The sequence below is a fragment of the Pseudonaja textilis genome, chromosome Z (genome assembly GCF_049901715.1).
Source record: "Pseudonaja textilis isolate UNSWEBS1 chromosome Z, rPseTex1.2, whole genome shotgun sequence".
Classification (NCBI taxonomy): Eukaryota; Metazoa; Chordata; class Lepidosauria; order Squamata; family Elapidae; genus Pseudonaja; species Pseudonaja textilis.
The window spans coordinates 32,349,831-32,375,940 of record NC_142008.1 but is presented as its reverse complement, the minus strand read 5'-3'; the positions used below and the strand labels follow the sequence as shown (position 1 = coordinate 32,375,940).

The window sequence follows — 26,110 nt, the reverse complement described above, 5'->3', positions numbered from 1 at the left end:
TTCTTTTTTGGGGTTGTTTTTCCAAATCTTAAACTTTTCATTCTCTTCCCCCCCCCTTTCCTTTTTTTCCCCATATAAAATTACTTGTTCATCAAAGATGGTTTCTTCTTTGTCCCAATCTTCTTGTTCTGCAGGCATGTCTTGTTGTTTCTCATAGTTCCATATTTCCATTTCTAAGAATTGAAATGCGAAGCCAAAAGAACCTCTCCCTTCTTGTGTATCTTCTTTGTACTTTTTAAGTTCCGTTTTCAGTTCTTCTAAAAGTGGTGCCATTTTAAACACTTTTAAACAACCACCCAATTGATTTTAGTCATTCAAATGCAGAAACCAAAAATCCAGAAGTCACCAAGTAATCCAAATACTTCCGAGCCATTTCTTCTTACTTCTTTTTTCCCTGTCTCTTCCTGGGGTTTTACTATTTTGTTGCGATGTTTCAGTTAAAATGTATCTTTTAGAAGTCTTGTTGAGATTTTACTGTAAGTTCTTTTTAATTCCAGGCAGTCTCCTCCCTTCCAGGTCTTGCCCTTTTATTCTTTTTCTCTCCTTTCCTGCTTTCAAAAGCTTTTAAGTATCCAGAAATCTTTATTATCCCTTTGACATTTTATTTTCAGTTTAAATGCCTATTGATGTCAAAGTGGATTTTTTTTTCAATTTCTTGCTTAAGTCTCTTAGCTGTCAGTATAGGGAAAGGAGGAGGAGAGAAAGAAAAAACCAAATCCTTTCCCTTTTCTCTCTCCTTCGCTTCTTCAAAATCTTCTTTGGGAACAGTATTTTTTTTTTTTATAGTTTCAATTTCAGGGTACCTTATTTGTTGCTTTTGCTGTTTGACCCAGTCAATCAAAACTTTCTCTTCCCATCTTCCTCCTGCACATTCTTTTCTGGTCGAGTTCTTCTTTGGGGTGGCCATCTCTGATCACTGCTGCAACCACCTTTGGGAAAGGGAGTAATGGCCAGCTGAGGAGGGAGGTGCAGCTCTCCTCAACCCTGCAGGCAGTCTTCCCCTTCTTCACCACCTCTGCGGGGGGCTTAGACCTGAAACCAGCCTGCTTGGGGCGCTCCAGCGGCGAGCACGAATCGAAACCATGCAGTCACGGTTTTGGTCTTTTGCCAAAGAAGCTCAAACCGAAGTCACCCCAAAAACAATCCCAGTACTGCCATATTACATGATTGCTGAAGGAAATTTATTTGCTAGTGTTTTTTTTCTATGTGCAATTCATTTATTCATTCATTCTTCCTTCATTTGTTTATATTTCATATTTCTAAGCTGCACATTTCACCCAAAAAGTGACTCTGGACAGTATATGCTAGTTGTTACTTATAAAACCTATAATGGACAGTATATGCTAGTTGTTACTTTAAACCTATAATGGCTTGAAGCCTAGTTATCTAAAAAGGCCACTTTTCCTTGACAAATTCTGCCACCAAATATGGGCAACAAAAGTACCTGGCTAAAGTTCTTTTCCTCCAGGCATTATAGGAGAAGCTCAGCAGGAGCAACTGTTGGGAGGGGGTTCCTTTTCCATTCTACCCCCAACTGAGGTAGCAGGAGTGGGATATTCAATGTGACCTCACAGAGGATTCCATTCTTATGACCTTCTAAAAGCAACTGAAAACTTAGATTTTCAGAAGGCATTAGAAGTTGATTGTACATGTATATGATCGACACCAGAATAATTAAGTTTACTATACTATATGTGTATTATATATCACTTTTTACATTTTGAATAGTACCTAAATTCCCTTTGGTTAAGGCAATAAAAACATAAATAAATGAACAAACACAAATTAAGTCTTCTTAATTTCAGTAGATCTGCTCCAAAGTCTAGATTTTTGTTAGAGTGATTTACACTTTTTTTCGTACACTGTTTCCCACTTCTCTGTACTACATTGAAGTATGTGTTGCCCTTGGTATTATTACAGAGATTCTGCATTTATTCCATAAAAAATTCTACTGACTTAAATCATTCATGCATGTGCATGTAAGACAATGGCAATGTATTAGATAAAGTGGATTTGAGTCCAATAAAGCCATTTCCACAATATGAATCCATGTCTTTAAGTGACCATGTTCCTTCATTGTTACTTCAGTGGGTGCTCAGTGTGGCAATGATCTGAAAAGAAAACACATCTGGTCTGATCATGTGTCCGTGATTTCAAAACAGCCTAGAGCAGTTTTTTCAAATGCATTGGCTTCTGTCCTTCACAATCTTAACATCTTGAACTTTCATCTGTTATGTAGCTGTTAACAAAGCCTAAAAGTCAAAACAGAAGGAAAGGTAAACTGGCCAATGTTATCTTGTGAATTTTAGACTCAGTATGGATGTAGCAGCATCAGGTTATCTTGACTGATCCAGTTTGCATTAAACCATCAAACAAATAGTTGACAATATTTCAAAAATTATATCTTGCCCTTAGACATGCCATTCTAAATTGGGTATTTACCGCTGTTGTATAGCCTTCGGTTGAAAGCATGCAGGTAACAGTCCAGCAGAAAAATTAGCAGCTCTATCAGGAAAATGCTGTTGCAGAAAGATTGGGAGAGAAAAGGATTAATCTGAACCAATTGTTGATTAATGTATTAATACTTTTGGAAGAATCTGAGCACATCTGAGATAGTTACACTTATTTATCCAAGATAGGCAAGTACTGTACTTTAATTCTCATGTCCTAGAATACTATCAAAGTTTCGAAAACCTTTGGATAACTTTCAAGATTCATGGCCTAATACTTTTTTATTTAAAAAGTAATTTTTGAATGGTATATGTTACAGCAAAAAAAGGATTATTTTTGGTTTGTGTACATCTTAGTGGTGATGTCAAGTTAAATCATATTTTGACAGAAATATGCTTGAAGCCAGGTGTCAGATAAATAATTTTATATCTGTTAAACTATTGGGCTTTCTGAGCCAAATGAGAGAATATACAGTAGTTACAACTTATAGGGTCGGCCAAATCCAAAGCTTCCTTGTGAATCTTGAGTGGTATGCAGCTACTTAAATAACAAGAAAACAAATAAATCTATGATTCCTTTGCAAGAATAGCAGTGGATATATGAAAGAGAGTGACTTATTTGTTTTAGTAATGTTTTGTTTTAAGCAAGTGAATTAATGTTATTAGTTAAAAATACTTAATGCACAAAATTCAGCATCCCTGTCTTAAAACATGGAATACCTTACTTTTCCATCTTTGTTCCAAAGACTTGCTGAAGAACATTGAGAATGAGTCCTATTCTTTCATCAAGTTTAGCTTGTCACAATGCCAGCTACATGAGAATAAAGAGTTTCTGTAAGATTCCCTTCCCCATTTTGTCTATCAGAAATGGATTGCAGAAATATGGACAGCCATTACATGGCCACAAAGAGACACAGAAATGCTAACTCTTTGTAGCCACTTAATAATAGATTTTTGTAGGCCAGTCTGATAAATGTATTGCCTACCTTGATGCCCATTAAATGTTAAATTGTCCATCTTAGTCAAAGAAAGGATGGCACATTGAGCAATCTGACTGGTAACAGCATATGGCTAGTAGGTTTGCATTCAGCTCAATAAAATGCAACTCATAGCTAGAAAAATCAGAGAAAACCTTCAATTGATTTCATCTTGTGCTTGACCCACATCAAATTATGAAAGTTAGAGGAAAAGACCTTCATTTGCTTTGCTGAAGATTAATTGAAAATGTATATTTGAAGTCACAGAAGTTAAATGTATTATCCTGCATTCATACACTAAAAAGTAATTCCTTTACAGGCAAGAAGGATTAACACAAATTATAGGCTGAAGGTATCAATTACAAGTCTCCAATATTTCATATAGTTTAGCCCCTTGGTTGAGGTTATATAGAATAGAGCAGCTATGCTAAGTGATAATAGCACAGAGCAATGTTAATCTACATGATTGATAGGATGTAGTCAAAAGCGAACCCACTTTTAACAGAATTTTCAGGACAGTGAGAAGCAAGCAGAATGAAAGCCAAAGGTTAGGCTTGCAAACTTTTTGTTGCTTATATTCCAAGACTTTTAGGAAAAGCTTGGTCCACAATAAAAAATATTTTTCCTGTTTTATTGTACCATATGAAGAGAAGCCAAATCCTTTTTACACTTATTTATCAAAGGTTGCTTACTCAGCTATTTCTGTCCATTCTGGAAGCACTTCAGAACTGAGAAGGTCATGAAGGCTGTTGCCACTGATAAAAGCATGGAGAGGTATTAGATAAAAAATTCAGGGCCCATCCTTTTTAAAGGAGGGTGGAATGGGATTGGGTGGCCTATCATGTTAATACACATTTTTTCAGAATGTTGAGTCCATTGCCTTTGTAGGAATGAATTATTAATGAACAAGATACGGTACTACTACATTATAGAAAAGTAGTAAGTTGCGGGTGTGACTCAAATTAATAAATAATGAAGTAAAAGTAATCTACGATACATTCATCTAAAGGCTATTCAATTTTTAAATGCATGGCCAATTTGCATTTCCAAGATAAATATATATTACTTTTACAGATAACTTGGGCAATGACCCCTACTCTAAAACAGGAATACAAAGGCCCTATAGTACAAGTGTTCTCTGGTTTCTAACCCTGTAATCCTGTTTACACATACCCCAGAATGAACACAGCCTTGCTACATTCTGCAGTGAGATGTTTTCTCAAAAAGTCCTGAAGCTGGGCCAGCAGAGCTTTGAGAACTGGATAACAATGCTCAACTGATCTCAGTAACAGTGGGATATATTTAGAAGTCATCCTTCTATCTAAAATGCCTTTTCACAGCTTCTCAAATAACCTGCCATACAGGATTTTTCTTGACAGACCTGAGTAAGGAAAAAACAATCATGTAGACCGGTTAAATAATTTCAGCCAGTGTTTATACTCGTTTAGATTCTGAATGTATATAATTGCTATTTTCTAATAATTGTTTATAACAGTTTTAAAGAAAAATGTTTTTGTTTAAAGTATTTATAGGCTGCCAAGCATAGACAGTCTTTGGTTAGAGGTCTTTGGATCATTGCTTCTAAAAGCAATGGTAAGCAGCTTGTTGTGCAAGTCTCAAAAAAACCTTCCAACATTTTCCCTTTCCTCCAAAAAAGAAAACTCCCAACTTGCCTATGGTTCAACCAAACCTAACATGGATATCAACAAATGTCCCACAAGAACTAAAGGTATTCAATTTCTCCCCATTTTTTTTACATTATTCAAACTACGGCATTTATTTGCAAAATCTGCAAGAATATTCTTTTTTAAAAAATAGTAAGGAAATAAATAGTAGCTAGGTGCTCCATTCCATCTACACTTTGTGTAGATTATGTCTGGCTGAACTCTTTGACATTACTTTATCAGATTAGAATGAGAAAATATCATTGTTTAAATGTTTAATGGCCTAGAACCCCTGGCCCCCATAGCAATTTCTAAAACATTACCAACTCAAAACATAGCTATAAACTGTGATTTAATTATATATTTTATTTCATAAATAATAAAGAGGCATGAATTTTAATTTATCCAGTTCTAGAATTTTCAAAAGAGCTGCACATGTATAAAAACAGAATTTTGTAAAATATTATACTGTTTCTTGTATAAACAAGAAACACAAAACTGTAGCTTAAGTAGACCCACTAAATATCCCCAGCTATGCAAGTAACATCTATCCTGTACAATGGTTCATATTACTCCACATTAGTCTTATAGAATATTTGTAAAGTGTGTTTCCTACAATTTCCTTTAGCAGATTTTACTTCCAGTCTCAATAAATACCTAGGAAAAGGCCAGACATAGGTCTAAGGAGTATTTTTTGCTCTTTGGAGATACATATCTCATCAACAAGGATGAACAAGGTTTATTCAATACTAGTTGTGGTAGAGTTAAAAAAAAAAGAATGAAAAATGCCAATCCCTCTTTCCTTGGGAGTAGGAAACAAACATTTTTTTATTTTATTTTAAATGAATGAGGGAAAGAAAAGTACAAAACAAAACAACAAAACAAATCTGTAGTTTTAGGTGGGTATACTTCTACCAGAGCATTAGGGTTAAGGTTATTGTCAATTCCATTGACAATTCAGTCTGCAAAGAGCAAAAATGTCATTGCTTTAACAAGTTATCAACCTTTCTTTGCATCTCAATGTTTGTGGGACAGAAAGTACTAGGACTTTTAAATGTTTTTATGATATAAAATACAGGAGTTTAATTAATAGGATGCTCTCAGAACAGAAATAGACCACCATTTCATAAACATCACAATTGCCGAAGTAATACTTCAGGTACTACAGGAAACACATTGTCAAGTTGCGCACACGAGTCATTTAAAAAACTATGTGTTACAAATTTAGAGACACAAGGACTAGTCCCTTTCATTTTGTATTCAGTTGAATGAGTGGACCCAGACTTCTAGGGAAGAAATGAAGAACTTTTGTATACTAAGCTAAGATTACGGAGAAATGTGCAACATGTTTGTAACAGCTAAATTATTCTACAACTGAGAACATCTATTGTGTACATCTATTGCTTGTTGAATACCAGAATCACAAAACTAAGACAAGAAATTGTATCAACAACTGTATTTCATTGTTATAATATAAAGAGACAAAACATAATGCAAATGCCATTAAAATTTTAATGAGATACCAGTGATTTTTAAAACATTGTCACATTTTACAAATGTCACATGAATAAAGTTGTTTCATGCAGATAGTCTTTAATAAAAAGCAAAATCAACATACTAGAATGTGTTCAACTTGTTTCAATGAATTACTTGGAATTGAGTTTATTGAGGTTTAAGAAGTTATCTACATTTCTATAAATATAGACGTTAAGTGACTTTTAATGTCACTAGTGCAGATACATATAACCACCATACAAAAGCTCCATTAGAAGCTACTTCAATTCTTTCGAAAAGGATCAGGATTTCTTTCCTTTTTTTAAAAAAAGCTGACACTTTCAGTATTGGAAAACACTAAAGTGCATTTTTGGTTACCTTCTAACCAGTTTCTGGCTATAAAATTTGATTTTGCAGAAGTTTTTATTTCTTAACAGTCAGAAAAATAGTTAACCCTCCCTATATCTGATCAATAAATTTATACTAACTTGGTTGGTTGTGCTGAAGGAAGGACAAATCTCTGTTCAAGTTCATTTAGTATTGGAATTATGATTTCTCACAGCACCAGTAGAGTAATACAGGCTTCATTTTAGCCCTTTGACCTGTTACCCATACCAACTGATTTTTTTTTTTTGGGGGAAGGAAATTGTACCAGTAAGAAATGTGTTTCAATATTATATGCCATCCCAACTCAAACACTGCTTGCATGACTGCAAACAAGAAAAGCTTAAAGCATCGAGTAGATGTGTCATCTTTAAACTCTTGTTTTCCAGTGTCAAAGTTTTCAAGTGTATAGATTCAGTACATTCCTAGTACTACCAAAAAAGAATATTTTTTTTACAAAAACCTGGCAGTACATTTCAACAATATTGGGCACAAAGGACATGTAGCTTTGCTGATGTTAGCTTGACTTATATTGAACCATGATCAAATTTTATTGCCATCAATTTAATGTAAAGGTAATATTGCACTATAAGAATCCTGAAACTCCTTATGGTAATAGTTTACATTTGTCTAATTGTTTGGGTTTTTCATCTAAAACATGTCTTCTTGGAACAATAATAAGTATGGTCCAAATCTGATTAGCACTGCTTTAAAGATGCACAGCTATTTCTAAATAACTCCTACACACCAAGACATGCTATATTATCAGGAAACTCATCCACACTCTTACATAGTCCATACTTTTTTCTCTATCAGGCTGCAAATAACATGGCTACCACAATGGTGGTAATTCAAATCATTTGCATTCCAACTAGTATTTTAAGAGAAATCAGTTAAAAGTGTATACCATTCAACCAATCTTTCACATTCACAGCCTCTTAAATACTAATTGTCTAGATCCAGACATGTTAATATTGTTTTAAAGCTGCATATCTTCATCTAAACATCCCACTGACACAAGCAGTAGGTGAAAAACTAATGCCTTGAATGCAATTTTGTTGCAAAGGCACTCTCAGACATGACTATACCATGAAGCAAACCACTCATTTTATTATTTGGTTATTTAGATATCCAGATTACATTTACCCACCCATCTGTTTCCTGAACTCTTTGTACTATGTAACAAGGGAGTTGCTTTTTTTTAAAGTAGTAGTCCCCAAATACATATAGGGAAATGATAAAATTATCTGCCTGCAAAACTTCCCACCAGACTGCATGTTTAATCAATCTGTACAAGATCCAAATGAGCAAGTCTAGTGCTGCCGACTTTTTTTGTGTCAAAAACCAAGAAGGAATTCACCCTTAGTCACAACATCTCATCTTTTCTTTTTCTGTTGTCTCAGCATTTTCCTTCGTTTAATTATCATGTCATGCAGTTTCTCCAATCCTTCTTTAAGACCATCTCCGATTATAGCACAAGTGGGCTGCAGATGCCAGGGAGTGGAAGAGCTCAGCTCGCTGGTTGCCAACATCTTTTCCACCTCCGAAAGCGACAGTGAATGTCTCAAGTCCTGCTTGTTGGCCACAATGAGCACAGGCACTCCCTGGTTCTCGGAAATCCGTGTGATTTTGTGAAGTTCCGTTTTTGCTTCTTCCATTCTTTCCACATCCACGGAATCCACCACGAAGATGATGCCGTCCGTGCAGCGGGTGTAGGACTTCCAAAGCGGCCGTAGCTTCTCCTGGCCTCCGACGTCCCAGAAGTGAAAAGTGACGGTCTTGTGGTTTCCCAACGTCACCTTGATTTTCTCCGTATTGAAACCTTTAGTGGGCACAGTGTTGACGAATTCGTTGAACTGCAACCGATAGAGGACGGTGGTCTTGCCGGCACAATCCAGCCCCAAGATCACGATGTGGAAGCACTGGAAAGAAGGCAGGCTCGATAGGATCGGCGTCTGCTCCGACAACCCATTCCCCATCGCGCAGGGGAGGGGCCCGCGGCGAGCAGAGGGCACCAGCCGCCCGCCGCCGCCGCCAAGCTTCTTCGCCTGTCCCAGGCTTCTAGTGACGATCTTGCTTCCCTGGCAAGCAGACGAGCGCAGAGTCAGACCAGACGACGATTTCAGGGCAGAAAAAGCAAGCCACGAAAGCACAAAATCCCAATCCGCTGGTCAGCTAAAGTCTCGCCGCCTCTTACCCGGAGGCTCCAAGAAGGCACCTTCCAATGCCGCAGCAAAAACCGCCTGTGCTTCTGATCGGGCCGCGCCTCCTTACCGTTTTACCCAACCCCTCATCGTTCCTACCCCTTCGTTCACGCTCCGCTCGCCATTGGATCAAGAAGGCCTTGCCGAGGAAGCAATTGGGCGGCAAAGTAGGAAAACCACTCTGCGGGTTCTGCTCTCCGCTTTCAGTTACTGGCTCCCACAGCCACCCATCAATCTGATTGCCCAATCTGTTTGAACCTCATTGGTCAAACTGAAGCGCGTGAAGGCAGGAGGAAGTTGGACGTTACCTCCCCGCGGCTGGCTTGCTCCCCCCACCTTCTCCCGCCGCTTTTTCTCCATTCATAGCTGTAGAGAACGGAATGTACTGCAGTGCCTGTCCCTCTTACGCCTTCAACAGAAAGGGAGTTGCCTCCCGTCCTGTTTTCGAGAGGAAGGAAAAAGATCGCTGAAACTGAGGCTGCCTCTTCGGTCTGGCTTCAGTTTTCCTCCTCCTTTTCTAGCAGGAAACATCCTGGCAGGGCTAATTGTCAGGGCTACTTCTGCCACCCATAGGAACATCGAGATTCATTTCTGGAAACCTTATTCTTAATCCTCTTTTCCAACCTCCTCCTTCCTAAATGTGGAAAGAGGGAGGTGGGCATCTTCAAGGTTCATGAGATGAAATGTCTAAAAGCGCTCTGCCCAACTAGTTGCGTTAGGCGCAGTAAGCGAAGAGTTCCTCCGTTGGCCTCCCTGTGCACTCGTTTCCTAGCAACCGTTTTCAAATAATGCCCTCAAGTAACCGGCAAAGAGAGGCAAACGCTTTAGAATTATTAGACATTCCTCCCCCCCCCTTTTTTTTCTAGCAAGTCCTTCCCGAATAGCCCCGCCTTCTCGGAATTCTGCCTGCTACGCGTCACCTTCCTCAGTGCTTTTCGGTCAGGTCACGTGAATGACAGACCTCCTTGGCCACGCCGGCTCTTTTGTATTGATCTTATTGAGGCATCCACCCTTGGTTACCTGATGGGGAAAATGTTATTTTTTTCCTGCAACTAAAAGAAACTTGCTGTTTTCGAGAAGTATGACAAAAAAACCCCAAACCTATTAGGTGGAAAGATTAAAAAGGAATCCCTTTTCTCTTGCCATGAAAACATATTGCCTCCTTAATTCCTATGTAAATGTACAAGGGGTTCTGATTAGAAAATTGGCAATGTTAATTCAGGATTCCGCTCACATGTATTCATGATGATAAACTGCAGACCTAAAGAGATTTTTCTCTCTGCTACTTAATTATCTTTGCCAGCCATTCTAATGTTATTCCAGTGTTGTTCCACCCTGGCTTTGTTCCTCAAGGTCAGGTTATAAGACCAAAAGTTGTTTAACATTGAATTTTGTATGATGTATATTCATAACCATAGGTGCTGTTCTGCTTTCTCTTCTCAGCAAGCTTCCTGCCTCAGCACTTGTATGTAACCATAAATCAAAACTAATCCAGGGTGTGTGGTGTGAATCCCAAATCTTGGCTTCTTACATGAGGGTCTGGTTTATAAAACCACGAGATCTCTGAAACCATTTGTGAGCAATTGCTAAGGGCTAGACTATTGGTTGTGACTGAAAGCAATATAGTTTTACAAAGTAGGGTATGGAATGAAATTACAAATATTTATCTAAGCCATTGTGTATGATAGGAATGAAAGTTTTGCAAAATAGATTAGCATAGTATTTGCAAAGCTCATAAATCTGCCTGAACTAAACAACTGTTTATGACATAACTTTTTTCAAGTTAAACCAATGTTATATAAAATAAACTATGCCTGAATTAAACCAAAATTAAAGTTTTTAGTCACAAGACTGCTTGCTAAATTAACTTTTGCTTTATGAAGTTTTTTGCGGAATGAAAATGAAATTGACTTGATTGATTATGAAATAGACACCTTTGTGAACTAAGCCAGTTTTTATGTGTTAGCTTCTTTAACTTAAATCAATGTTTGTCATGAAACTATTAAGTGTGTGACATAAATCAGCTTTTGTGGAATAAAATAAGTCTTTGAAAGTTGTAGCAGCTTTCATGTATAAAGTCAAAATAGTCTATTAGCTATGCTAGGATTGTGTGTGTGGCACCAATCTTTCTAGGCTATACTACTATGTATTTGGTTCAAATGATTGTAGTATAAAATCACGTTTCTCCAAGCTAAACTAAATTTCTAAAAGTATTAAACCAAATATCCCCATCATTTATCCATCTTGGAAAAGAGTGCCCCCAAATTGAAATCTTGGACCCTGCAATTGGCTATAGTACCTATATACAGTATATTATTGCTGATCCTTCCCTTTTTCCTTCGTATAACATAGTAATCGGGGTAGTAGGCATTTTTTTAAGAGTTGGAATGTCAATCTAGACATTTTTGAATATTTTTTCACAAATATTCAATTCCAAATCTTGCAGTACTTAGAAGACTGTATGATCCTCCAGCAATGTGATTATAAACCATTGGGATCTGATGGATTACATCCTAGAGTTCTGAAGGAGCTGGTAGATGTTACGTCAGAATCATTGTACCATAGTTTTAAAAAATCTTGGTGCACTAGAGAACTACCAGAGAATTGGAAAAGAGCTGATGTGATTCCCATCTTCAAAAAAGGAAAAAAAAAACAGACTCAGGAAACTACAGACCAATCAGCCTAACATCAATTCTTGGGAAGATACTGGAAAAAATAATCAAAAAACAGATCTGTGAACATCTAGAAACAAGTTATAACTAATAGCCAGCACAGGTTTGTTAAAAAACAGATCATGTCAAACCAATCCTATTTTCATTCACACTAATTTAGAGTAACTAAATTAGTAGACCAGCGAAATGCTGTGGGCATAGTATACTTCGATTCAGTAAGGCATATGACAAAGTAGACCACAACCTAATTCTTGGTAAACTAGAAAAATGTGGGATAGACAGCATCACCACCAGATGGATTTAGTGGTACTACATTTATATGGAGAGAAATAACCAGTGGGATACCACAAGGCTCCATCTTAGGTCTAATACTCTTCAATATCTTCATAAATGATTTAGATGAGGGAATAGAAGGTGAATTCATCAAATTTGCAGATAATACTAAGCTAGCAGGAATAGCCAACACCACAAAAGGCAAACTCAGGATCCAAAAAGATATTGACAGACTTGAACAATGGGCCTTATCCAACGACATAAAATTTAATGTGGAGAAAAGCAAGGTTTTACATGTAAGCAGGAAAAAATAAAGGGAGCGAGTACAGATTAGGCAAAACCTGGCTGAAAAACAGTAACTATGAAAAACTTTGGAGTCCTAGTGGACAATCACAAACATGAGCCAACGGTTTGTGGCAGCAGCCAAAAAAGCTAATACAATCTTTGGTTATATAAATAGAATCAAAATCATGTGAAGTATTAGTATTGCTTTATAAATCCTTAATAAGGTTACATCTAGAATACTGTATCCAGTTTTTGTCATCATATTACAAAAAAGACTTTGGAAAAAGTACAAAGAGAAACAATAAAGATGATTAAGGGCCTGGAGACAAAAGCATATGAAGAACTTTTGCAAAAATTGGTTATGTCCAGTCTAGAGAAAAGGACTAGGGATGACATGATAGCAATATTCCATTATTTGAGGGGCTGCCACAAAGAAGACGAGAACTTATTTTCCAAAGTACCAAAAGGTAATACAAGAAACAATGGATGGAAATTAGAGAAGCAACTAATGGGACACTTAACCAGCGGAACAATGTGCTTTTAGAAGTTGTTGCTTCATCACTGGAGGGTTTTAAGTAGAGACTGGACATCCACCTACCTGAAATGGTATAGGGCCTCCTGCTTGATCGTGGGGTTGGACTAGAAGACCTCCAAGGTCTTCAGTTAGTAACTACATTACTGAAAAAAGTGACTTATGACTGTTTTTCACAATTACTTTTCCAGTCTCCCCATGATCACGTGATCAAATTTCAGGTACTTGGCAGCTGGTTCATATTTATGACTTTTGCTTTGTCCCAAGGTCATGTGATCCCTTTTTTGCAACGTTCTGGCAAGTAAAGTCAATGGAGAAGCCAGATTCTCTTAACAACTGGTTTACTAACTTATCAGCTTCAATGATTCACTTAACAACTGAGGCAAGAAAGGTAAAAGGTAAAATGGGACAAATTCACTTGACAAATGAAATTTTGGGCTCAATTGTGGTCGTAAGTTGAGGACTACTTGTATTCATTTTCCTGATTGAGTTAGTATAATATATGTGGTAGACTAAAGCATAAAACTTAACAGATATCTTGAACTATTTTTGTTAATCTATCTCTTAGACTTATAATGATAATGGAATGGGTAAAAATTTATACACTGTATTCTGAGATAGTTTGGAGAAAATAGATAAAATTAAATGATTACTTCTACCAAAATAACTATGTATATTAGAGACAAACTCTTTAGAAGATGATCAAGATAGTGAACTACTTGAATATGTAAGTAAATCAAACATAATTATATAAAAGGAAGACAACAGTTTAACAATAGTTTTGATTAAGAGGCTTTATTAATTGGAAGTATAAAATTCATATTTAAAAGCATATATTTAATTTATCATAAGTTCCCACTCACCAATGAGAAACGGAACAATTATTCTCACTTTTTGATAACATATATTCATCTTGATCCTTCATGTTCTCATCAGACTTAATACTTACTGTAGTTGGTCATGTCAATGAAGAGAGAATTATAGGTGAAAGCAGGCTTCCATAATGTTTTCTTATTCAGAAACTGAATATACATAACTAGTTGCAGACATACCAATCCAATTAATAATGCATAATAGTTTTGTTTCTCATAAGTGCTACAAGCTCTGGAATGTAAATCATTTCAGAGCATCTTAAACTGGAAACAAAAAATTAATACTACTATTGAGATACATTCTTATAATCAGTAAATACAGGATTACCAGATCAGTACTGCAAAAAAACTCAATAAACAGCAAATAGAAACTAATGAGTTTTTCTGTATTTCTTTCCTGCCATCTAATGGTCATCATGTTGTAATTTTGTTTTTATGTGAAGGATCAGAATAGAAGGATAAGTTTTTCTAAAATGTTCAGATGTCAAAGGAATATAAATAAAATTATTTTTGGCAACTTTTTGTTGTGAACAATAGTGTATAGTTTTCTTTCTACAGAGTTTATAAGATGCATACTAGGTTAGAGAAGTATTTAAATAACTTAGAATATTAAAAGCAACTATTTTCACTTCCTTTCCTAAGTATTGACAGACAAGCTCAGGTATTGTATAGTTGCCTCTTTCAAAAACTGGGAGTTTTCCTGGGCTATACAATTCTCTGGTTCTTTAAATGTCAGGTTTGAAAAGTTAAGTTGTGATTACTGTCCAGGACATGGCATAAAAATAGATGAAAAATAAACGTTTTATGACTGAAGTATAAGCAAACCTAAAATGACTGGACCAATACAATGAGTCAGGAGAAAAGTTTGGACAACCAGACCAATCTTTCCTAAATACTCAATTAGAAAGCTATAAATTACTGAGCTAGTATTCAATCATACTTGGGTAATAATAGACAAGCACATAATAAACCAAGCTATAGGCAGAAAAGAAGGCTATGCTGTGGAAATTCCATAATCTCTTTTCAGAGTGCAGCTCTGGTATTTAGTCAATGAAATTGACAATGATAACCCTAAATGTTGCTCAGAGATTTTGGATTTCTTCATTCCTGAACAATGTATTTAAGAAAGGACACTTTCTAATTATGTTGGGAGCACGTATTTATGCGTGTAGAATGTGACATGTGTTTTATTCCCTAAATATACACCCATGATTAAGGCACTAATCTCAATAATAGTTGTTTTTAATCTTTACAATCACATACTCAAAATTGTTGGAGAATATGCAGTTATTTCCATGATTCAGTGTTTTGTAGCTGTTAGTTCTTCCATTTGTTGTAATCCCAGCCCAAAAACCAGCCTGTGAATGTTGGAGGTTCAAAACCTTGTTTTACAATAACAACTGGAGTCCCTTTATCTCTTCCAGAAGGATCAGTCTCAATGTAGTTTTTGGCTGAAATACATGAATACATAAAATAATACTGTAATATCACAGCAAAATAGTATTCTATTTTCAGTTAATTTCAAAATCACTTAATTTAATTTCTACATCATTCTTCCCTTAACAGAATCCTAGAGCCCAAGAAAAGTATGGGAAACCTGTCATAGAACTATTCTAATAAAATAACTAAAGAATAATTAATCATTCTTTACATAAATAATCTGCAAAATTAAAGCAGAATGCTGAAGGAGTAATTGTTTCTCCATACATATAAATCTTGAAATGTTTACAATAAAGAGGACACCCTGAGGATCAGCCAAACATCTGAAGAAAGAGTCCCATAACTGGATACCATCACTGAGAGGGCCATACTAATAGAGCCAAACACACCAGGGAAACCACAAAGAGGAACTCCCAACTTACCTTAGAGCACAAGTTGGGTGATAAGAATGAAATGATTTTTAATATATCTAAAACAAACTGCTATTATTGGGTATTTTATGTTTTAAGAGAATTATCTATGATAAGCTGATCTTTTTTATAATTTAAAATTATCTAATTTATGAACTATTAATCACTGAAAGTTCTGACACAGCAATTTAAATTTTAACATTAATTTTATCTTGTCTATGCAAATAACACAATTTTAGTAATGTATTTTAATACTTGAATAGAATGATTTGTAATTTCAAGAAAAAAGTGATATGTGTGTGAGTGTATATGTTTATGTATATGTATATATATTTGATATTATCTGAATCAATGAAAATACAAGTTGGGTTCACACTTCATATTGAATCATGATGGATAGATTCATATATGATACTGAGGCATAAACCATGAATTTAAATTTGCTGTGTTTTGATTTGATTTTCACAATACATTAAACTAAAACTAAACAAAATGAACAATATTTTTACACAGCCTACTCTTTCTCCTATATTGCATTAATTGCTCTTAACAAAGAATAGGCTGTCCATGACTGGGCTGATCATAAATTACTGTACTATCGTCTCAGAATATCCAAAATTTTCTTTGTAAAACTAATAGTCCCCAATATCTTGGAAGTAGGCTTTTATATAGAGAGAGAGACTTGCTCTTATTTTTGATTTTAACTCTTATAACAGTACTTTCAGTTGTATAAAGAAAAGTTCTAAGGGATTGTGAGGTAACTGATATTAAAATGTTACCCAAATCAGAAGAAAAAATATGCATAGTATTTGCATATTAACATTAGCCACATCATACAAAGAGAATCTGTATAAAATGTTTTACAGGTAACATCTGCCTCTGGCAAGATTGGTTAAAATGTTTAGTAATACATCCCTGAAATGTTGGAAATGCAAACAACTACCAGGTACATACTATCACAAGTAGTGGACTTGCAAAAAAGCAAGGGAATTTTAGCAACAGATCCAGATGTGGTTAGAAAAAATTGTTGGACAAAGTTTAGAATTCAAACCCAAATTATTTTTATTAGGAATTATAACAGAGGGTTATAGTAAAGGGTCAATATATTTAATATTATACATTCTGATAGCAGTGAGAATGGTATATGCCCTGCAATGGAAAAGTGAAAATATACCTTCAGAAAGGGAGATAATAAAGAAAATATTAGTCTGAGCTTAACTGGATAGATTAACGTTAGAATTTAAAAATAAAGAGACAGAATATTACGGCACATGGAACAGATTTTACAAATCATTGGAATTGAGAGGTGGGAATTTGAACATGAAATAATTAGGCTAAGCAAACCTGGAATGTATACATATAGACACCAAAATGAGTATATTGGTCAAAAACAACTGTACAAGACTAGCAATGTATAAACAGTATATATGTCATTTGTCTTTTATTTTAGTGTGTATGGCACAAACACAGTGGTCTCTCTTGTCTCTTATTGGCAGGTTAAAAGGAATAAAGTGCTATGGTATAATGCTTGCTATTTTTATCTAATTTTTTAACATTTTGTATTGCAGTGAATTGATGTAAGGAAGCTAATATGGTTTAGTCAGAGATACCAGGCTAGAAATCAGGAGACCATGAGCTCTAGTTCTGCCATAGGCAGGATTGCCAAATGCCTAAATTTTGATCACTTAACCAGGGGGTGCTGCAGTAGCTGCAATAACCATTCACTCAGCACCACTGTAATTTCAATCACTGAATGAATAATTGTTAAGTGAGAACTACCTCTGTGATTCAGTAAATTGTGAACAAGCATGTTGTATAAACATAATTTAAAGGTCTCAACAGTTAAAAGAAATAGATTCTAACAAATGTCAAAATATTCAGAACAGCCAAAGAAAAAAAATTAAATAATTCATCATAACTATGAAATGTAATATCGAACAGTGAACCAATTAACCAGTGATATAAAGATAACTTGCAGTTAAAAGCCACCATACTTCAGTGGTTTTAAAACACAAGCAAACCCATTCTTAAAACCTTATCTTTCAATACATGTTTTCTTATTATTAAAAAGTGGTTTCTATCAAACCTATGCCAAGCCATATATTTTGAAGAGCATCATCATCTCACTATAGAATCAGTCTCTCGCAGAAGAAACCAGATTAACTGTGGGTTTTCAGAATACAATAACAGTTGTATATAGCTTTGGTGTATCAACAGTGCCTTTAAAACACTGCAACCATTTGGAAAACACCTGGGAGATCATATTTGAAATACAAAACTTGAACAATTTTTAAATGGCAGCAAACAGGTAGAGAAAGTTGTGCTTTGCTCCCATATTTTTGGAGCACATATTAGATAGGCATTAAAAAATAGAAACACTGATTTGCAAAATTGACTAAATTTATCTAATGAACAACTGAAAAAAATGTAAAAGGGAAGTGTGATAAAGGATGAAAGTGGTTGAACAAACAAATGGGCACACTTCAAAAGAAGCAACCACTATGTCAAAAAAAATAATTGGTTTTTCTTACTCATCATAATATACTGTCTTATAAGAATAAATATAGCTGAATTAAGGAAGCACCTGGGGAAAAAAAATCTCTTACTAAAAACCTTTTCCCAATTTAATACTTTTCTGAATTGTTTGTTTTCAATTGTTACATTGATAGAGCAGTATAGGTGCATATCTGAAGAGAAACACTGAACTTAAATATGAGCATCCTGCAAATCAATCGACTATTTGATTTCTTTTCTTACCAGATTTAACTGATTCAGCACGTTCGGTTTCATTAGCATCTTTGCCAATCCAGACAAATACCTTGGAGAGAGAGAGAAAAAAAACAAAACAAAATCATATATCAGTTTTTGAAATGGAGTTTGGAAATCATTCTACAGATTAAAGTTAGGAAACATGTGTCCAGTTTCAACTATTATTTTTTCTCATTTACTAAAACACTACAGGTTGTACTTACTACTACCAACTGGGACTGGAATTGCCACTGCTAAGTGAAGGGATCTTCAAGTGAGTCATGACTGATTTTATGACTTTTTTGCCACAATCATTGAGTGAATCATCATGGTTGTTAAGTAAATCACAGTCATTAAACAAATTCAACTTTCCCATTTACTTTGCTCATTAAAAGCCAGTTGGAAAATTTTCAAATGATCACATGACGTGATGACCCGGGGCCTGACACAAAAATAACCAAGTCACAAAAATAGAAGAAAGTCCTTTTAATGCCTCCAACTTGGTCCCAATGTCTAATTATCCTCTGCTGGATATCAAACTCTTAAAGAAAACAGTTTACGGAGGGAGTAAATGCAGTCTGCTCCCAAAGTAAAGTTAATTCAAAATAAAAAATCCAACATGCCACACTGAAGGAATTACTATGGCATGCAAGGATGATTAATTGCAGACTTCTACCAGATAACGCAGCAACCACAGTTGGGAGGAAGCCAAACCACAGATAAGCTCCGACAAGAATGCATGCTTTGCTTCCAGCAACTGTGCCGTGTGCAGTTTAAACAGTCCTCCCAACTGCAGCCCCTGAAGGAGATCAGGACCCCTTCCTTCCCTGTAGACCACGCCACTCACGTTTCTCCCTTATCCACTGCGTGCTCTAGGATGAAGAGGGGATGGGCCTGGGTCTTCGCCTGAATGCCCATTCGGCCTGTGCCCCTCCCCAGTTTCCTCCACAACCACCAGAGCCATATTGCCACTCCCTGTCAGCTGTTCCATCTCTCCTTCGGAGTCAGACTCCAACAGGGGCATGACATGATGCTAGGATGCTGCAACCATCATAAATATTTGCCAGTTGTAAAGCAGCCAATTTTTGATCATGTGCCCATGGGGAAATTGATGATCATAAGTGTGACAGCCAGTTATAAGTCATTTTTTTCAGTGATGCCATAAGTTTGAATGATCACTAAACAAGTAGTCAAAAGTTAAGGATTACTATACCTGCAAATGCATTTTCATGTTTTATTTTAGTATCAAATTGTACATGTATTTTAATCATTGTCTGACTGTTTGCTATGCAAACATATTGTTCCTTCTTACATTTGAAAACCAGCTATAAAACACAGCTCATAGTATAGAGATATTCATTTGAGTCTTTCACTTTCCAGGCAATACTTTTCTATTCTACATAGTTCCCTTATTTATTTGATTAATACTCTAACATTTAATGGGACTTTGCTGGGTAGCTTCCAAAACGTTAAAAATTATAATAAAACAAATATTAAAACATGAACATACAAACCTACAATACATAAAGCCATAATAAAGCAATCAGTATTAAAGCACTAAGGATTTATTTCTTGCATAAATCTTTTTTAAAATGTTTTCCTGTACCAGCATCTTAAATAAAGATTTGCCATTGGCTAAACTTAATGGAATTGAGTAATATCAAAAATTCTCCTCTCTCCAATTTGATTTCAGTATCTAGTACAAGTTTTGTTAAACAGAGATTTTCCTTTTTATATTTTTTCCTCAAACTCATTTTGTCCATTGACATTTACACACACACACACACACACACACACACACACACACACAAAATATTCTCTTAATCGCATTCATTTAAATAGTTCATTTTTTTACATTAAGTTGTGGTTAGCAATAAGCTTAGAATCAAATGGGTATAGGTATGTGTATTTTTTTTAAAAAACATAGCGATCTAAGAACATAAAATAAGAATTATAAAAATAGTTTCTAGTCTTATCCATTTTCTCCCTTCCTTTTCTATTTGCTGGATACAGAATTTAAAATTTAAGTGCTACCTTTACCTTAAATGACACAAATCTTTGTATCGTGCACATATTGTACACTTAGCTCTACACTGTAGCTTCTGTCATACAGAAATTCTCTAGTAAAATAAATATTTTACCTGATCCCAAGTATCTAACAACATGACATCATCCTCAGCCAAATCTTCTTGAGTGAATTCTCCAGGGACTTCTTCAATCTAGAGGAAATAATATTTTACTGAATCATACATTTCTCTTATTAAGAACACCCATGCTAAATTAAAATATTTCCTTACTAATTAGATTCATATTATTTTAAGATTAGCAGAAGGTGTATAATAACAAGGAAAAAAGGGAAAAGTAGATAAGACTGAGTAAATAATTACAGTATGAGGATGCTACAGATGGTCATACTCAATTGACATTAGCAATTCAGGTCATGTGAGGAGACAAAGTTGTCAAAAGCTAAATATAATACTAAACAAACAATAGTTCATGTACTCTGCATGAGGATATGAGCTTACAGATATAGAGCTAAAAGCAGTACACCAAAATGGCTTAGACTAAGATTTCCATAGAAATCTTAGCCAATATACCACCATATATAATTTCATTCATATGTGAATAAATCAAACAATGTGGCACACCTTTTCTTGGCCAGTCTAAATAGAGGACAATACATTGAACAAAAATATTCCAATGGCATTATAAATACAGGCTCCAGTCAACCTATGTTTACTGCAGAACTATCTTCATAAAGATCTTAATACAATGTATAGTGTCCCGATATTATTCTATCAAACTCAAGGAGCAACATCTGTGGGAAAGGATGAGAATAGGCAAGATGACAGTACAGCATTGCAAATGAAATCCTGCTTTTTAAACATGTCTGTAACACTGATGTTACAGAAAAGGAACAGGGTTGTTTCCACCATCATTTTGCCTGAGCTACCTTCCCTTCCTCAAGTGTTGCTATGACAAGTCCTAATATCTGAATCTTTATAAAATGTTCCTTTATATTTTATGCTCTTGCAAAAAGTATTTTTATTTACTTACAACATATTCAAATAGATTTATTATGCCCAAGAAATAAACAACCATAGTAAATTAGAAAAAACTTATTATTAAGTTTTAAAGTAACTCTTAAACTTACTATAAACCTGCCAGTTTTATTAGAACAACCATATAGACGAGGCGGATGGTCTTCTGATTCACTTTGCAAATGGGGTGATGATTGGTATTGTTTTTTACCACCAAGCGCAGTCCAAAATTCCTCTAAAAAGTAACCACACAAAAATTACCTTGCAGGCATTAAATCTTAAGAGACCTGCTTCCTGACTGCCCTGTCATGCTGAGATTTTCATTTCATTTAATTTTATTTGCACACTCACGGGGTTCATGACTTTCTTCAATTCTTGAAGTCTGACATTTTAGGACACCAGCTACATACTTAGCAGCTTTTTCTTCTTCTTTGCTTGCTCCTTTACCAATCCAGGTATACCCAGACTTAGTTGGTAGTTTCAAAACAAAGACATCATTGGAATTCAGTGAAATTGCATCAACATCAACCTGAGATTAAAAAAAGACATTTGTCTTTTTCTGTTTGCCCCCATTTCTGAACTTTATATTGTAAGCAAAATTATTTTTTTCAAGCACCATATGCTTGAGCTAAGAAGTTTAATACAATGTAATGAGACAAAATTGTAATTTATAATCTTAAGAATAACTAGTTAGGAAAAAAGTTTCCTTTACACACACACATACATTCATACTCAAAATAATCATAAAAATAGGAACAGAAAATATATAATAGGTTCAGTGTAACAAGCAAATCAGAGGTACAGCCAGTATTTCATGCACTTTAAATATATCAATATTTTAGGGATGGTATCTTTTGGGGGGAGAGGGGGAAGAAAAGGAGGAATTAAATTTGTGCTTAATCAGACTTATCCTTAGTTAATCAGGTTGCAATCTGAGACAAGTTGGTGTTTATGTTTTGTAAATTAAAATATGAATTATGAAGTAGCATCATAGCACATATGGGCAAATCTTTAGCAAAGAACTGTATTTTCTTAGCTGTCATTCACTTCAATTATTTTGTTCGTTTCTTATTTTGATTATCTGAGGTTTATTTTGTTCCAGTTTTGCACCCATTTGCAATTTTTAATGGTCTATGGATTGAACGGGACGCGGTGGCTCAATAGCTAAGACGCTGAGCTTGTCGATCAGAAAGGTAGGCAGTTTGGCGGTTTGAATCCCTAACACCATGTAACGGAGTGAGCTCCCATGACTTGTTCCAGCTTCTGCCAACTTAGCAGTTCAAAAGCATGTAAAAATGCAAGTAGAAACATAGGGACCACTTTGGTGGGAAGGTAACAGCATTCCGTGCACCTTTGGTGTTTAGTCATGCCGGCCACATGACCACAGAGACATCTTTGGACAGTGCTAGCTCTTTGGTTTTGTAATGGAGATGAGCACCACTCCCTAGAGCTGGAAATGACTAGTGCTTATGTGCAAGGGGAACCTTTACTTTACCTTATGGATTTTTATAAACATTTCCCCCAATTTTATTTCTTTTGCAAAATTATCTTTTCTAATACAATTTCATGCATTATTTTTATTGGCTGAAATTTCCCAAAATGTGTATTCAGTATATGCAGGGGTGGGATTCTAATTTCTTAACAACTGGTTCTGTAGGTGTGGCCTAATTTGTGGGTGTGGCTTGGTGGCCATGTGACTGGCTGGGCCTGGCTAGGTGGTCATGTGACTGGGGTGGGCATAGCTAGGTGGCCATGTGACTAGGATGGGCATAGCTAGGTGGTCATGTGACTGGCAAACCAAATATAAATGGTCCTTGCTTAATGGCCAGTTGCTTAGCAAGTGTTCTAATTTACGACTGACCTCCCCAGAGCTATTTAATCTGTTTTTGGTGTTTTGACAGCCATGCACACACACACACACACACAACCAGTTACAACATCCCACACAGTCTTTTGACTGAGGTTTTCTATGTTTCCAACAATTCCTTCTGGTTTCCGGTTAAAAATGTTCATTGGGGAAAATGGACTTGTTTAACAACCAGTGTTTGCTTAATGACCACAAAGTTCACTTAATGACCATGGTGTTTGCCTAACTCAGGGTCTTCAACCTTAAACACTCAAGGAGCCATTTTTCTATTTTCTTTTAAACAGGTTTCTTCCTTCCTTCCTTTCTCCCTCTATCTCTCTCATCTCTTTCTTCCTTATCTCCCTTTTTCTTTATCCCTCTCTCTGTTTCTCATTTCTCTTTCTCTCTCTCATCTATAACTGCTAAGATTGGAAGCTGATTTTTTTATAATCCTATTTCTTTGCCATTTTTTTCACACACATTTGTTTATATGTATCCAATACTCTTTCTTCCTTTCTGCTATGTATTCAAAATGGGCAATGATTTTATGTGTGTGTAGCATGTGTATATGTGTGTTATGTATGTGTATTTGTATGTATATTTCACTTTTAATGTGTGCCAGTGTACTTACAGTAACAAAATGACAATAAAAGTTATCTTATCCTATCTTCCTTCTTTCCTTCCCAACCCCATTCCTCCCCACATCCTATTTTGTGTTGGTTTCCCAGCCAAGTACTTACCAGGTCTGATCCTGTTTAGCTTTCTAAAATCAGCCTACTGAAATAAATACCAAACTAAACTGCCCAATAATTTACCTACTATTAATATCTTGCACCTGATTTCAATGTAAACAGCCAATCTGCAGTATTACTTTTGATAGGCATCTGCTGCATGTTATTCTCTCCTCCTTGATAATCTAGTCCAGAGATCCCCAAACTTGGCAACTTTAAAACTTGTGGACTTCAACTCCCAGAATTCTCCAGGCGGCAAAGCTTTGGGAACCTCTGATCTAGTCTTAGCTGGACAAAACAGTCTGGAGCCACTGGCAAGAGCAGCTCAGCGTGGAGAAAAGTTGTGTGTCTCTCCATATTCCTTTCTCCGTGAGCAGCCTCGCCCCTCATTTGTGAAGCGCACTAAGTTTAAAGGTGCTGCGAGAGGCTGCTTGTGGAGAGAGGAATATGGGGAGATGTGCGACTTTTCTCCATATCGCATCCGTATGAAAATACCTGGCCCTGTGTCTGGACTCCAAGTAATTCTATTCAGTTACACTGAGAACAGATTTCTGAATAGGAATTTATTACCTCAACAATCCTGGTGATGGTTCCAAGGTTTCTGCGAATTTGGAACAAGCGGGTTGCAGCAGGGGGCACTTGGCCAGTAGCCTTGGAGGTCCCATCCTTGTAAACAATGAGTGGCTTATCTTTGAACAAACTCAACAAATGTGGAGGTTCCTTGCCTTGGCTCACTCTAATCTGCAAGTATTTTAATATGAAACACAGGATATTTTTACAAGTCTTATATCAGAAAATCTACTGCCCAGTTCTAGCCTCAACATGTTGGCAGGAATCATTTCTTGAATAATTCAAGCTTTAAAAAGATTTTAAAATGTAAGCTTTAAAATAAAATTGTAGCAGGCATGTAGTACAGTTATAGAACTTTAAGCCTGTTCTTTCCTGCAATAGAAACAGTAAAATGGAGTGAGTGTATCTGTGGGTGATTCAGGAAGATTTGAATGTAAATTCAGAAGAAAACAGGGGTATTTACCACACATAGGAAAACCCTACATCTATTTCAAGAAGCCTCTTTAATACTCCCTCAATGCTGTCTGTTCTTCAAATATTGCAAAAATAATCTAAACTACATCGTGCCAAATTGCCTTGCCAAAAACCTGAGACATTTTTTGGACCATTAGCAATATATATGAAGAGCAATGTACATTTTTCAATCCATATTATTAAAAAGGTGGAAAACTAGTATGACCAAAATTTAGCATAATAACAAAGAACTTTGGAAAACTGATTTGTAGGTTATATACTAAAATTATTTTTTTTCTAAAACTATCTTTATATGGCAGGGTGACTGAATAAAGAATCCTTTCCAACTCTGTTCTGTTATTCTTTCTATGGCCACATATACCCATCCCATCAAACTGAAAGAAAGTCCAGAATGGTTACGATTTCCTGACAGGGGCAAGAGGTTTGACTAGAAGACTTCCAAGATCCCTTCCAATCTAATTATTCTGTATTCTCTATATCCTTAAAAATACTTGCATTGCTCTTTTTTCCCCCTTCAGAATTGTCTTTATGCTGAAGAAATATACAATCTACCATCTGATATAGGAGAAACAAAAAGGTAGGCAGGAAGCAGTCTACAGGACTCTGCTCCTGGAATATATGGAATATATAGATGTTTGCCAAAATATTCTTCTTTCAGGCCATTTATGTACTATATTTTTATATATCTGTTTGAATCCTTTTAAGTAACTTGGGTTTTAGTGCAGTTTCAAAAGAAAAATGTGAAGTTGGCTAATTGTACTTTAAAGTAAGTCAGTTGTGAGTGGAGGAAAAGCATGATAGGTAGAAACAACACATGAGAAAAATCTATCTTACAGGTTAGGGAAGGAGTGATTCTTTGTGGATATCATATGTTTCACAGGGACTGAAGGATATCTACATTGGGTGCCAGTTTCCTGTAAGTGTTGCAAACCTTCAAGCAACATAGCCCCCTGTCCATACACAATAAGTATTATGGCTTACTAGGAACTTGATAAATATTATGAATCCCTAGTTTTTGACCAGGGCTCCAAAAGTGAGAGCTG

General features: G+C 35.7%; 2 protein-coding genes across 3 annotated transcripts in view; both read right to left on the bottom strand.

The window, feature by feature from the left end:
- Positions 1–6,531: 6,531 nt before the first annotated feature.
- ARL4A (ARF like GTPase 4A) lies at positions 6,532–9,332 on the bottom strand. The gene has a single exon (XM_026706344.2). The coding sequence runs from the start codon at positions 8,946–8,948 to the stop codon at positions 8,346–8,348; it is 603 nt and encodes a 200-aa protein (XP_026562129.1). The 5' UTR covers positions 8,949–9,332; the 3' UTR covers positions 6,532–8,345.
- A 4,379-nt stretch (positions 9,333–13,711) lies between these two features.
- Positions 13,712–26,110, bottom strand: part of SCIN (scinderin) — a 54,179-nt gene continuing 41,780 nt past the window's right edge. For both annotated transcript variants that reach the window (XM_087916384.1, XM_026706339.2), the window contains 6 exons: positions 24,594–24,764; positions 21,798–21,975; positions 21,560–21,681; positions 20,547–20,624; positions 18,415–18,475; positions 13,712–15,258 (listed from right to left, as the gene is read on the bottom strand). In XM_087916384.1, coding sequence (XP_087772510.1) covers positions 15,125–15,258; positions 18,415–18,475; positions 20,547–20,624; positions 21,560–21,681; positions 21,798–21,975; positions 24,594–24,764 — 744 coding nt within the window. In that variant the 3' untranslated portion in view covers positions 13,712–15,124. The remainder of the gene's footprint in view (positions 15,259–18,414; positions 18,476–20,546; positions 20,625–21,559; positions 21,682–21,797; positions 21,976–24,593; positions 24,765–26,110) is intronic.